This window comes from Capra hircus, chromosome 17, assembly GCF_001704415.2.
Source record: "Capra hircus breed San Clemente chromosome 17, ASM170441v1, whole genome shotgun sequence".
Taxonomy (NCBI): domain Eukaryota; kingdom Metazoa; phylum Chordata; class Mammalia; order Artiodactyla; family Bovidae; genus Capra; species Capra hircus.
The window spans coordinates 53650918-53666163 of NC_030824.1; the positions used below are offsets into that span (position 1 = coordinate 53650918).

Below are 15246 nucleotides of genomic sequence, written 5' to 3' on the forward strand. Positions count from 1 at the left end.
TCATGCTATTTGTTCTTGACTTGTTGCTGTTTTGTTCCATTATCAGATTTCGATGTTTATCCAGACAGTAGATTTAACACATTTCTCTGTTCTCTGTATTTCCTGTTAAATTGCTAGGTATGGGCTTGATCAGGTCAGGCTGCATTAAAAAAAATTGTTTTTGCGAGACTATTTCATTGGTGATGCAGTCTTCTTCACCACGAAAGTAAATGCTGTCTGCCAGGTTCTCTGTGTATTGCTAATGATACTGGCGCCCAGTGACAAGACCAGTGTCTTTCAACAGTCTTTTTCACTGTGCCTCACCCACAAAGCCTTTTAGACATTACTTTCCTAGTCATCCCCTCCCCCTGGGAAACTGTCTTTTGCCAAACTTGTAAAGCCAGTATGTCTTCAAATATTTTTCAGTACCACACTCTTTTTCCTTTCCTTCTATGATTCTGATGACACAAATGCCAGGTCTTTTTTGTCATCCTTGTGTTCTGAGTTTGTTATTTTTTTTTCAACCATTTTTCTCCCTGTTTGAAGGCTGGATAATTTCTACTGAGGTACCCTCCAGTTCATTCTTCTCTCCTTCATCTCCATCCTGCCACTGGATCTTTGGAGACAGTTTTAAATTTCAGTTATTTTATCTTTCAGTTATACAGTTTCCATTTGGGTCTTATTTATAGCTTTTATTATGTTGCTTATACTTTAGATTATAACTTTTGTTTCAGGAGTTTTCATAATTGTTCAAGTATTTTTAAATAGCTGCTTAAAATCTTTTCAAGACAACTTCAACATTTGTGCCATCTCAGAGTTGCTGTGTTATTTTCACATAAAGTGAGATTTTCATGGTTCTTCATAAGCTGAATAACTGTGGACTGGATCTTGGACATTTTGTCTATAACATTATGAGACCTTGGGTCTTGTTTAAGTACCAAGGAGAATGCTGATATTTTTGTTTTGGTAGGAATTTGAGTTGGTTAGGTTGAAGATGTAAGTTCCAAACCACATTCTTTGGGCTGTGGTTCCAATGTCAGTTCAATTTGGAAAGTCTAGGCAGTGCTTTATTTTCACTTAGTTCTAGCAATTTTAATAATTCAATAGAGTACATATTATGATACTCATTTTCCAGGTAAAAAGATAGGTTTTAATTCAGTCTATTACTAGCTGTGTGATATTGGACAAGACACTCTTTGACTTTGATTTCCTCATCTGTAAAATGGGGTTGGTAATCCCTAGATCACTGGATTGACGACTGAGTAAAATATCACATGTAGCATACCAAGCATACTGCAAACCTTAAAGAAACCTGGCTAGTATTCTCATTAAAGAAAGAAATCAGCTTTGGTGAGGAAAAGTAATATATAATCAAATATATACATTTTAAATTACAGAAGATACCTTTTGGGAATTGTATACACTGTGTAACCACCATCCTAATCAAGATATTATAGAACATTTCCATTATAGCAGAAAGCTCCCACCAGCCCCTTCTCAGTCAACCCTCTACCCAATATCAACCCGAGGCAACCACTGATCTGTTCTACACAGCAAAGTTTTGTCTCTTCTAGACTCTATAGTAACAAAATCATGCAGTCTATATGTTTTCCACCAGGCTATTCTCACTCAGCACAATATAGTTCAGGTTCATCCATATTAACAGTTTGTTCCTTTTTATTCCATTGGGCTACCCTAGTGGCTCAGTGGTAAAGAATCTGCCTGCAATGCAGCTTCCCAGGTGGCTCAGATGGTAAAGAATCTTCTTGCAATGCAAGAGACCCAGGCTTGATCCCTGGGTTGGGAAGGTCCCCTGAGAAGGGAATGGCAACCCATTCCTGTATTCTTGCCTAGAGAATTCCATGGATAAAGGAGCCTGGTGGGCTACAGTCCATGGGGTTGCAAAGCATCGGACACAACTGAGCAACTAACACACACATGCAAGTATTTCATTATTTCATTGGGAGTTTCTCTATTATTGATTTAAAAGGTTCTTAGAAATTCCAAATTCAAGACCTTTGTTAGATAATGTATTGTGATTGTCTTTTCATTTTCTAAATGATACCTTTCAAAGAACATGGAGTTTTAATTCTTATAAAGTTCAATTAATCTTTTCTATTTTATTATTGTTTTTGTGACCTTTCTCAAAAAATTTGCTGACACCTAGGAGACAAAGATTTTCTTCTCTGTCTTCTAGAAGTTGTTTATTTCTATGTTTCTGTCTATGATCCATTTTGAATTTACAGTTTTGTGTACGATGTAAGTAGGGGTTGAGATTCTCTTTCTTTGTTCTTTCAGAACTGTTTTGGATATTGTAGATTCTTTGTATTTCCATATGAATTTTAGAATCAGCTTTAGAACATGATTACGGAGAGAAATGAAACTCATGGAGCCAGCATCACAATTGCCCAGGCTCCCTGTCTAGGGACAACTGATGGATTTGATTTTCTAGTAATTTGTTGAGGACTTCATGTCTATGTTCAGTTTTATATTTTTTAATGTCTTCATCTACTTTTGATATCCGAGTAATGCTGTTCTCATAAAATGAGTTAGGAAGTGTTCTTTCTTATTTTATTTTCTGGAAGAGTTTATGGAGAATTGATGAAATTTCTGAAAATAACTAGAAGAATTTACCAGTGACATCATCTGAATATAAAGTATCTTTTGTGGGAAGCTTAACCTGGTAATTACATTTCAAAATACAGATAAATTTTAAAATATAGACAGAGAACTATTCATATCTTCTGTTCTTATTGAGTGAGCTTTTTATTTTTTTTTTTCTTTCAGGGATTTGTCCATTTTATCTAAATTATCAAACTTATTGGCATAGGTTGTTCTTAGTAGTCTCTCATTAGCCTTTTAATGTCTATAGAATCTATAATGATGCCCCCTCTTATTCTTGATATCTGTAATTTATAGTGTCTTCTCTCTTTTCCTAGATAATTCTGCCTAGAGCTTTTAATTTTATTGTTGCTTTAAAAGAACCATCTTTTGATTTCATTGATTTTTTTCTACTGTTTTAAAGTTTTTCAACATGATTAGTTTTTCTCTATATTATTTCTTTCCAACTGCTTCTTTTGAGTTTAATTTGTCCTTCTTTTCCTAATTTCTTCAAGTGAACACTTGGATTCTTATTTTGAGACCTCCCTTGTTTTCTCATATAAGCATTTAGTGGTAAGGAAATATCTCAAAGCACTGCTTTCATTGCATCTCATAAATCTGACATGTTTACATTTTAATTAAAAATATTTTCTAATTTCTCTTGTGACTCACATTTTGTTTAGAAGCATGTAGTTTAATTTCCAATTACTTGGGTTTTTAAAAAATACCTTTTTGTTATTGATTTCTAGTTTAATTTCTTTAGGGGCAGAGAAAATATTTTGTCATGACTTTAATCATTTAAACTTTGTTGAGGTTGTTTTATGGTCCATTTTTGTGAATATTCCATGTGCATTTATAAAGAAGACATGTGTTCTAGTTATTGGGTGGAATGTTCTAGAAATGTCAAATAGGTTAAATATATCGATAGAATTTTCATTCAGGTCTTCTATATCAATAGATCCCACTCTGTTGAAACCACTTTTGTAAATTCCAAAAGTATTAATGCCAGTATCCCACCCTAAAGACTAAAATTTTAATAAAGGTGGGATGTATCATTTAATAACTCTTGTTCTTTGAAGTCATTAGGAGATTTCCAGGTGAGTCTAATGTGAAGGCAAGCTTCAGGAGGGATCTGTATCCTTATAGATCTTCTGTACATTTTTTTTACAAATTATAGAGAGGGAAGCCATGCACTTTCCAACTACTGTTGTGGGCTAGTTTCTTATTTCAGTTCTATCAGTTTTTGCTTCAGTGCCATTTTGTAGCTGTTAGGATTTGTATCTTTTTAATGAATGATCCCTTTATCTTGTTTTAATATCAATCTCCTCAGTACTAGTGAAGGTAAACATTAAAAAAATCTTTCTGATCACTAAGTTTTCCTCTTTTGTGAGTTGCCTGTTTGTTATTTGAATACATTTTTAAAAAATTTTTATTTCTAGTTTATTTTGCTTTATAATACTGTATTGGTTTTGCCATACATTGACATGAATCAGCCACGGGTGTACATGAATTACATTTTTCATCTTTGTTAAGATTCTTTATAGTTTCAGAACTTTATTCTTTCAGTCTGTGGCTTGCTTTTTATTTAAAATGTCTTCTGTCTGTGTATAAAACAATCAAAATTTAAATCTTTCCTAACGAATGGTACTGTTTTGTCTGGCTGAACAAATTCCTCCTTACAGTGATGTCATAAAGATACTTATTTTTTCCTAAAAGTTCAGAATGCATATTTACTTCACACTGCATATTTATTTCATTTGTAATTCAATTGTATTTGTGGTGTGAAATCAGGATCTAATCTCATATTTTTATATGAATAGCCAGTTTAACTAAAACCACCATAATCTGTCTTTTCTATAGCACATTAACAAAGTTATTGTGCCAATTTTACTATGAAGAAGAGGAAACAATAGTTTTTCCCACAACTTCATTAATATTTCTTCCTTACCAAACACCTTTAATTAGATACCAACTTCCAGGTACAGGCACTTGCCTTTCTAACTTTCTTTATGTCTGTCTTTGTGTTAATACTGCATTTTAAAAAGTTGCTTTAAAAATAGAATTTCAATATGATCTAGCAAGTCCACTTGTGGTTATATACTCAAAAGAACTGAAAGCAGAGTATCAAAGAGATATTTGTATATATTGCATTCATAGCAGCATTCATAATAGCTAAAAGTCATAAACAACTCAAGTGTCCACTGAAGGATGAATGGATAAAATGTGGCATACACATACCATGAACTAATACTCAACCTTAAAGAAGAAGAAATTCTAACACAAGAACAACATGGATAAACTTTGAGGATGTTATGCTAAGCAAAATAGGTTAGTCACAAAAGACAAATACTGTATGATTCCACTTAAATAAGGTACCTAAAATAGTTGATAGAGACAGAAAGAGTGATGGTTGCTAGGGGCTAGCAGTGGAGGTGACGTGGGGAGTTGTTGTTCAATGGGCACAGGGTCTCAGTTTTGAAAGGTGAATAAAGTTCTGGGGATTGATTGCACACCAACGAGAATATGCTTAGCACTACTGAACTGTACACTTTAAAACAGTTATTTATGTGGTAAATCTTTTATGTATGTTTTACCCTATTTAAAACCAAAAGAAAAAACACCCCCCCAAACCTGTTCATCTGGGGGGGTGACATCTGCTTTTAATAGTTCTCTTAGTCTTTGGTGTTCTGCAGTTTCACCATGATGTATCCAGGTATGGAATTCCTGTTCAAGAATAAGTGTTCTTGAATCTAACTCAACTACTCCATAACCTGGAAAAATTCTTATTATTCTTTGAATGCTGCCCACACACATCCTCTCTAGACGCTCATTTTGACACTATTAGACTTATGTTGCCCCTTTCTTATTTCCCATTTACTTAGTTCCTGCATTGAAGTCTAGTAAATTTTCCTCATGGTGTCCATCTTAGTTCCAGTGGAAGGTATAGTTCTCAAACACTGAATGGAAATTTTTTTTATATATTCCTTAAAGGAAGTAAGGCTGAAGGTCAGCAAACTGTGCTAGAAGTAAAAAGTTAAAAAACCAAGTAGATGTAAGGCTCACCTCTACAACTCAGGAGAAAGTGTCAAAGCCAAAACAATAACAAATGTTAAAAACAAGCAGGATATGGTTTTTAGTCTATGGGAACTCAAACAGAATTTGTATCCTACTGTTGTGTGAAAATTGTATAAATCTTCATTATGTTTAATTGGTTCATAGTGCTTTTCAGGCCTACTATAGCCTTCTACTTTTCTGTCTATTCATTGTTAACTTTTAAGAGTTTGATACTGAAACTCCAACCAAAAATTTTAATTCATCTACTTAAAAAAATCATTGTAATATACAGTGGAACTATATGTAACTTTGTTCTGTATTTTCCCAGTGTCCTGTAAATGTGTTATCATACTTTCATCCATAACTTAAGAAAAAATAAAAAATTAAACAATAAACACATTTGAATTGGAAAAACAATAACAACCACAAAACAGGATGCTGCTTTGTGTCACGTGCTGGGTATGTGTGATTGGTATCAAGTCAGTAACATTACATCCCAAAGGTTCGCACACAGCATTTCACACCGCGTCTATGACCTTGAGCAGGACATTAGTTTACTCTTAAGCTTCTTTCTGTGGGTTGCTGGGAGGATCAAATATTATAAAGTGAGCAAAAGTGCTCTATACCAAAGTAGTATTAAGGTATTTTCTCAATTCTAAAATATTATTAAAAAATAAAATATTCTCTTACTGTAAAAAAATAAAATATTATAAAGTGGTCGGGCGCACTAATGGATTTTAAATAGGGGGAAGATATGAAGATGAACTATCCGTTAGAGTTACACTTAAAGAGCTTTCCGATTTGGAAAATTAAAAATATGGCAAAGTCTGCTTTTAGAATTGAAAACCACCGTACTTTCTCTGTTATTATGTCCACACATGCCCTTGTCTTAAATTTGAAGGATTTCTCTCTCTGGCGCAGAGTTCAGTTTTACCGACCTCCTTCCTGACAGCTGTCAGAATTTTCCACAGATTTCTTGACCCAGATTTTCAGGGACCTGCTGAGACTTCAGAAGCTGCCTCTACCGGACAGGCTTTCACACGCTTAGCTTAGCTAATGTACTGTCATTGGCTTTTGCTCTTCCCGGACCCGCCTACAACGATCTCAACTCTGATTGGATACCACTGTCCTTTTGTTATGGCAAAAGGTGGCTCCTGAGGCTTTGGGATAGGACGATTGGGGCGTCGGGAAGCTAATGCGCAGGCGTGTTTTCTTGAGTGGTGATTGGCTGGCAGCAGGGCCGGCAGGGGCGGGACTCCTGTCTCGGCGCACGCTCTGTGGGCGGATAGGGCGGGGCTGCCGGTGCCAGTTGGTCCAAGTGTCCAGGCCTGAGGCGGCCTACGGAGCCCTCCCCCTGCCGGCGCCTCAGAAGGCAGGTGAGGGTAGTCGTGGACCTCGAAGGGCCCGGCCTCGAGCGGCTGGAATTGCGGCCTCGATACTGCTGAGAGCCTGGAGGGCGGGGTGGGCTGGACGCTGGCCGGCGCATCGGGGACCCGGGAAGAGCGCCTGGGCATTTGGTGGGCGGCTGAGGCCTGGCTCCCCGGAGAACTCCTGCGCAACCTCTCTTTCTCATCCTCTCAATACTGGGCCCAGAGGTTCCTTTGTGGAGGGTCGCCGGCGGTCGTTCGCGGGGACTTCCTGTCGCCTTGTGCCCTCCGCTCAGGAGTCTAAGGACTCTGTCCAGCCCTGAAATGGGACTGTGTTCGGGTGGGATGGGACCTGGCACGCCTGGACCTGCTGAGAACTCGGAGATGGGGGGAGAGGACGCCCAGGCGGGGAGGGAGGCAAATGAGCGGTAAAACCAGGATTGGTGGCATCTTTTCAGGCTCTGAAAGACGCTCTCGGGTTAGTTTCTCAATGAGCATCTCTCAAAGTCCTCATAGACACATCTAGGGGAATTAGGATTGGAGAAGAAACAAGAGACATCCCTGAAAGACAGGGTTTTGTTGTTTAATGTATCGATTCTGGTACTATGACGTAATAACATTAAGGACAGATGCTATGTTTCCAACGCTGAATCTGTACCTGAGAATCCAAAGCTATGCTTCTATATTCTGTGCCTGTACTCATTCATTGATTAAAGCCAGTATAGCTAGCCACTCTGGGGATCCGTTTATGAGCAAATCCTTGTTTGGGCACTCAATCCCTTTTGCAGAATTTAAAACTGGATTTATTTAACCAGAACAAGTCAGAATTTGAAGGTACCTGAAAAAACTTTGTTGAAAGTCGATGCCACTTGAAGGGTATGGAACTTACATTTAGGTTTTTAGATAGCAGAAATAGCAAGAAAATTTGACATCAAGGGTTGTAAAATGTTTTGCGAATTTAGATTAAGGTCATGTTAAAGTGCTTTCTGTTATGTAATGCAGGATTTTATAGTTAGATCTGAGTTCAAATTCTTGATACAGACTTTGGCTGTGAAATCTAAGACAAAATACGTAGCCTTTCTGAGATTGTGTCCACATTTATAAATTGCCGTGTCCTATTGATTTGATGAACTAATAATATGTGTAAAACATTTAGTATATTAAAACACAGTTACTTTCAGTAGTCTTACTAGTTCATTAATAAATGGATCATAGATGATGAAAATCAGTGTTAGATGTAGAAAAGTGAGTGGTTGTGGATATCAGAGAAAAGTCTCAAAAGCTCAGGTCTCAGATGTGAGCATACCAGTGGTGATGTGGGAAAAACTAGACTGGGATGTTGACTATATGTAGTCTTGGCTCTTGTGTAATCACTACTATGATCTTGGGTAAGCTATTATCGTCTTGGCCCTGGCTTATTTGTGAAAATGAGATTTAGATTTTAGATTTTTTTTTCTAAAATTCTTCTTGTGACTTGTATTAGAGCTAAAGGCAGAGGCAATACAGTTCAGTTCAGTCGCTCAGTTGCGTCACACTCTTTGTGACCCCATGGACTGCAGCACGCCAGGCCTCCCTGTCCCATCACCAGCTCCCAGAGCTTGCTCAAACTCATGTCCATCAAGTCGTTGATGCCATCCAACTATCTCATCCTCTGTCGTCCCCTTCTCCTCCTGCCTTCAATCTTTTCCAACATCAGGGTCTTTTCAAATGAGTCAGCTTTTCACATTAAGTAGCCAAGTACTGGAGTTTCAGCGTCAGCATCAGTCCTTCCAATGAACATTCAGGACTGATTTCCTTTAAGATGGACTGGTTGGATCTCTTTGCAGTCCAAGGGACTCTCAAGAGTCTTCTCCAACACCACAGTTCAAAAGCATCAATTCTTTGGCGCTCAGCTTTATAGTCCAACTCTCACATCCATACATGACCACTGGACAAACCATAACCTTGACTAGACGGACCTTTGTTGGCAAAGTAATGTCTCTGCTTTTAATAGCTGTCTAGGTTTTTCATAACTTTTCTTCCAAGAAGCAAGCGTCTTTTAATTTCATGGCTGCAGTCACCAACTGCAATGATTTTTGGAGCCAAAATAAAGTCTGTCACTGTTTCCACTGTTTCCCCATCTATTTGCCATGAAATGATGGGACCGGATGCCATGGTCTTAGTTTTCTGAATGTGGAGTTTTAAGCCAACTTTTTCACTCTCCTCTTTCACTTTCATTCAGAGGCTCTTTAGTTCTTTACTTTCTGTCATAAGAGTGGTGTCATCTGCATATCTGAGGTTATTGATATTTCTTCTGGCAATCTTGATTCCAGCTTGTGCTTCATGCAGCCCAGCGTTTCTCATGATGTACTCTGCATATAAGTTAAATAAGCAGGGTAACAATATACAGCCTTGACGTACTCCTTTCCCGATTTGGAACCAGTCTGTTCTATGTCCAGTGCTGTTGCTTCCTGACCTGCATACAGATTTCTCAAGAGGCAGGTCAGGTGGTCTGGTATGCCCATCTCTTAAAGAATTTCTCAGAGTTTGTTGTGGTCCACACAGTTAAAGGCTTTGGCATAGTCAATAGAGCAGATGTAGATGTTTTTCTGGAACTCTCTTTCTTTTTCGATGGTCCAGCAGATATTGGCAATTTGATCTCTGGTTCCTCTGCCTTTTCTAAATCCAGCTTGACCATCTGGAAGTTCATGGTTCATGTACTGTTGAAGCCTGGCTTGGAGAATTTTGAGCATTACTTTACTAGCGTGTGAGATGAGTGCAATTATGCAATAGTTTGAATATTCTTTGGCATTGCCTTTTTTGGGGATTGAGATGAAAAGTGACCTTTTCCAGTCCTGTGGCCACTGCTGAGTTTTCCAAATTTGCTGACATATTCAGTACAGCACTTTCACAGCATCATCTTTTAGGATTTGAAATAGCTCAACTGGAATTCCATCACCTCCACTAGCTTTGTTCATAATGATGCTTCCTAAGGCCCACTTGACTTCACATTCCAGGATGTCTGGCTCTAGGTGATTGATCATATTATCGTGATTATCTGGGTCATGAAGATCTTTTTTGTATAGTTCTTCTGTGTATTCTTGCCACCTCTTCTTAATATCTTCTGCTTCTGTTAGGTCCCTACCATTTCTGTCCTTTATTGTGTCCATCTTTGCATGAAATGTTCCCTTAGTATCTCTAATTTTCTTAAAGAGATCTCTAGACTTTCCCATTCTATTGTTTTCCTCTATTTCTTTGCATTGATGGCTGAGGAAGGCTTTTTTATTTCTCCTTGCTGTTCTTTGGAACTCTGCATTCAGATGCTTATATCTTTCCTTTTCTCCTTTGCCTTTCACTTGTCTTCTATTCACAGCCATTTGTAAGGCTTCCTCAGACAACCATTTTGCATTCCTTTTCCTTGGGGATGGTCTTGCTCCCTGCCTCCTGTGCAATATCATAAACCTCCGTCCATAGTTCGTCAGGCACTCTATCAGATCTAATCCCTGGAATCTACTGTATAATCGTAAGGGATTTGATTTAGGTCATACCTGAATGGTCTTGGAGAAGGAAATGGCAATCCACTCCAGCACTCTTGCCTGGAAAATCCCATGGATGGAGGAGCCTGATTGGCTACAGTCCATGGGGTTGCTAACCTTTCTCTCTCTATCTTTTTAATGGCCTTAAGTGTTCTTTGGAAGCTTCCCTGGTGGCTCAGACGGTGAGGTGTCTGCCTGCAATGCTAGAGGCCTGGGTTTAATTCCTGGGTTGGGAGGATCCCCTGGAGAAGGAAATGGCAATCCACTCCAGCACTCTTGCCTGGAAAATCCCATGCATGGAGAAGAGAAGCTTGATGGGCTACAGTCCATGGGGTCGCAAAGAGTTGGACACGACTGAGCGACTTCACTTCACTGAATGGTCTAGTGGTTTTCCATACTTTCTTCAGTTTAAGTCTGAATTTGGCAATAAGGAGTTCATGATCTGAGCCACAGTCAGCTCCCAGTCTTGTTTTTGCTGACTGTATAGAACTTCTCCATCTTTGGTTGCAAAGAATATAGTCAGTCTGATTTCGGTATTGACCATCTGGTGATGTCCCATGTGTAGAGTCTTCTCTTGTGTTGTTGGAAGAGGGTGTTTGCTATGACCAGTGCGTGCTCTTGGCAAAACTCTGTTGGCCTTTGCCTTGTTTCATTCTGTCCTCCAAGGCCAAATTTGCCTGGTACTCCAGGTATTTCTTGACTTCCTACCTTGGCATTCCAGTCCCCTCTGATGAAGAGGACAGTAGCTAACATTACTGAGTATTGTGCAGTCACATTATATATTGGGCTCCCCAGGTGGCTCCGTATATAATGTGACTGCAACAACACCCACATTAAATACATCAACTCATGAAATTCTCACAACAAAACTGTGAGGTACATACTGTTTTTAACCTCATTTTACAGATGGAGAACCCGAGACCGAGATGTTTAGCTAAGGTTCCAGATCTTACAAATAGGACAGGTGGGATTTGAATCCAAATACAGGCTCCCATGGTGGCTCATAGGTTAAATCGTCTGCCTCCAATGTGGGACATCTGGGTTCGATCCCTGGGTCAGGAAGATCCCCTGGAGAAGGAAATGGTAACCCACCCCAGTATTCTTGCCTGGAGAATCCCATGGACGGAGAAGCCTGGTAGGCTACAGTCCACGGGGTCGCAAAGAGTTGGACACGACTGAGCAACTTCACTATCACTATAATCTAAATCCAGTGGGGACTTACAGGACAGAAGGAGAAGAGGGCGTTGGCTGGATGGCATCACCAATGCAATGGCCATGAATTTGGGCACACTTGGGGAGATGGTGAGGAACAGGGAGGCCTGGTGTGCTGTAGTCCATGGGGTCGCCAAGAGCCTGTAACACTACTGGGTGACTGAACAACAGTAACTGTCTAAATCCGTGCTCTTAATCACTGTGCTAAACTGCCTCTTTAGCTTACCAGGTGGCACTAGTGGTAAAGAACCCATATGCCAATGCAGAAGGCACAATAGATGTGTGTTTGATCCATGGGTCAGATCCCCTGGAGGAGGGCGTGGCAACTCACTCCCATATTCTTGCCTGGAGAATCTTGTGGACAGATAGGGTTGCACAGAGTCAGACATGACTGAAGGGACTTAGCATTCACGCAGATTGCTTCTTATGGAGAGGATGTTATGGTCCTGTTGGCCATGCCAGTAAAGAAAGTAGAGGTGTATTTGGTAAGATGATAGCCTTTTGTCACAGCTGACTGTGTGGGTATGGAAAATGGGCCTATACTAATACTTGCCACGTTTCTAGATCCTCGTTCCCTCCATACTTCTGCTCCCTGGACTTAATTATCAAAATAATTCTAGATCTCTTCTACTGACCAAGGTTAGGTAAAGATAGGCACCAAAATTTACTGTGACTTTTGAAAAAGTTTTATGAGATCTGACCTCAGCTTAGGTCACAGTTGAGGAATCCCAGACAATTGTATCCATTGTGGAGAGCTAAGGTACATTTTGGATGAACAGACCAGCCTTAGCACCTCATGTTTATTTCAGTGTTCCCACACTTGAGATACTTTGGTATGGAGTCTCTCTTTTCATGTCAGATTTGGATTTATGTGTACGAGCAGGAGTTGAAAATTAACTCTTTTGAGTGCACACTTGATATAGATGATTGATTTGATGGTAACTGTAGACTGAGAAAAATAATTTTATGGTTGAAAAAGTCAATCTTGTGTTGAGAGCATATTAGAACATACTACTGTGCTAATTTAGGCATTGCAAAGTTTGAGGATTGGTCCTGTTTTGAAGGAAGTAAAATCCATGGCTGAAATACTTTGCTGTGAAGAGCTCAACAAATCTTTTGATCCCATATATACAGTAAATCTGTTTATTACTCTAAATTTCCTGAAAGACTTAGAATATGTCCTAGTAGTGTTTTGAGACCCATCTATTTGATCACATCACAGTAAGAAAAATGGGCTACTTGTCTTTTTGTTGTCGTCATGTAGAGACTGCTGGTAGTGCTCTGGTCTGCTTTGTTGAAGGGGAATGCCATTTTGCACAGGGATGCTACGTACAGTTGGGCAGATTTTGCACTGTTCAGCCCTCAGGGCAGCCTTACATGGACTGTGGTGTGAGTAGTGTTCTCTCAGGTTATGTGATACATCCTGTAGCACTGTCCTCATGCCCTAATTTTGTGCTCTCCTTCCTCCCCAATCTTGATGTGCTTTTCTGAGAATAATTTTTCCTTTAATAAATCCCCTCCACCCCATTTTACTGCCTTATTAAATTTTTTCAGACAAAGTCAAGCTGTTGATGAGCCATGCGTAGAGTTTTGGATTGTTTGGGTTATATGTGGCCAGAATTTCAGAAACGGGCTTCTTTTCCTTACCTACTACATTAATCAGTCTGGAACACTTTGCTTTTATGGAAGACTTTTTGGTTTTAGTATTAGATGAAAACAGAGGCAAAAGAAGTATATCCCATCCCTATACTAGATGTGACTGTAAAATCGAGTGCATTGATTTTGTGTTTATCTGTTGCTTTGACTTGTGTATCATCTCTTCTCAGCTGTCATGAAAATCCTATTTCAGGTGTATTTTTAAAAAGACTGAATATTAGATATTTGGAGCATTTAATATACAGATTTCTCCCTACTCTCTGAAAGGAGACCATTCCTACCTCTTAGAAGCTGAAATGGCATAAAGTGATGAAGCAGTTGTCTTAGGACACACCTTGCTAACAGATGCACAAAATAGAAAGGACAGATGCTCACATAGTTTAGATGCTCACAGACACAGTTCAGAGCTATGGCAGCCTGATGCTGAGATGCTGAGTGTAGTTCTCGAGGCAGGAGCTTGGTGGTATCACTCACTGCTCACAGTGAGCGCTGTTTCTAACACCCTGTTGCTAAACAAACACTGAAGGCGTTTTTTGCTTTTTGCCTTTTTTCATGAAAGCGAAAACCCTCGCAGATTTTTTTTGTTTAGCAAAACCAGGTCCTAATGTAGGTCTTTTATACAAGTGCACTGGCATTAAGTAAAACTTAAAAAAAAACCCTGGGGATACCTGTATTATATAACAGGGGAAATAGCCAAGTTGATGGCTGTTGTTGCTGAGTAGTCCCAAAGTCACTTACTTTTGCTTTTGACTGTTACCTCTGTCGTCCCTCCCAGACAAGTACTTGAAGTGGTATGAAAGTGCTCTTCTTCTCTTGGGCAAGGGCTAAATAAAGTTTTCACTGCTAACACTCTTCCTCTTCAATTAAGAAGACACTTTGATTAAATGGAGAGGAGTAATTTGTATGGTCTTCAAATACTATAAAGGATTGAATAATTTACAGAATTTTTGAGAAAAATTTTTGTGATCAGTCTGTTTGGATATATGTATCAGCAGACGTGTGTGTGTATACACACATTTTTATTCAGTTGACCCTTCAACAACAAGGAGATCAGGGGTGCTGACCCTCTGCACAATTGAAAATCTACATACAACTTTATAGTCAACCCGTCATATATCCAATTCCACATCTGCAGATTGAATCAACTGCAGGTCGAGTAGTTCTGTAATATTGTTTATTGAAAAAAATCTGAATGTAAGTAGACCTGCATGGTTTAAAACCTTGTTGAAGGGTCATCTGTGTGTGTGTGTGTGTGTGTGTGTGCGCGCATCTATACCCGTCTACATGTCTCACCTAAAACCTTCTCTGAAGTACGAAGAACCAGAGAATTAAAACCATGTGTAAAAGATGTGCGGGAGAACAGCCCTAATGCTGGCTAAGTGGGAAGACTTGGGGTAGTTTTATCAAATGTTATTTTTATTCCATTTGTATTTAGTTAATTCTTTAATAATACTATGTGTAAAGGAGATTAAAATATCTGTTTTGGACTGAGTGATATCTATGTTTCTTTTTCTTATTGCAGACCATTCATCAAGAATTTTGTATCCAAGGCACAGAAGTTTGTTACCGAAGATGATGAATGCTGACATGGATGGTATGTTCTTTGTTTTCCTTTTTATATGTTTTGTGGCAGACACATTGCTTTGTTAAGAACTGGAAAGAGCAGAGAAGCAGTATTTAGAAGGAAGGCTTGGATCTTGGCCACTTGTACTTATTTATAATCCTATCTAGTTCTAGAAAGAATTTAAGGCAGCTTCCATTCTTTAGGGCTTCCCTGGTGGCTCGGAGGATAAAGCATCTGCCTGCAATGCAGGAGACCCGAGTTCGATCCCTGGGTTGGGAAGATCCCCTGGAGAAGGAAA

The 15246-nt window shown here is 39.1% G+C and overlaps 1 protein-coding gene across 3 annotated transcripts in view; it reads left to right on the forward strand.

Annotated features, from left to right (window-relative positions):
- Nucleotides 1–15246, forward strand: part of SCOC (short coiled-coil protein) — a 38316-nt gene that overhangs the window by 19665 nt on the left and 3405 nt on the right. For 2 of the 3 annotated variants that reach the window (XM_005691228.2, XM_005691229.3), the window contains exons 1-2: nt 6830–7010; nt 14907–14978. In XM_005691228.2, coding sequence (XP_005691285.1) covers nt 6830–7010; nt 14907–14978 — 253 coding nt within the window. Of the gene's footprint in view, nt 1–6829; nt 7011–14906; nt 14979–15246 lie in introns of those variants that run through there. The other variant, XM_013970517.2, reaches the window with a different exon arrangement.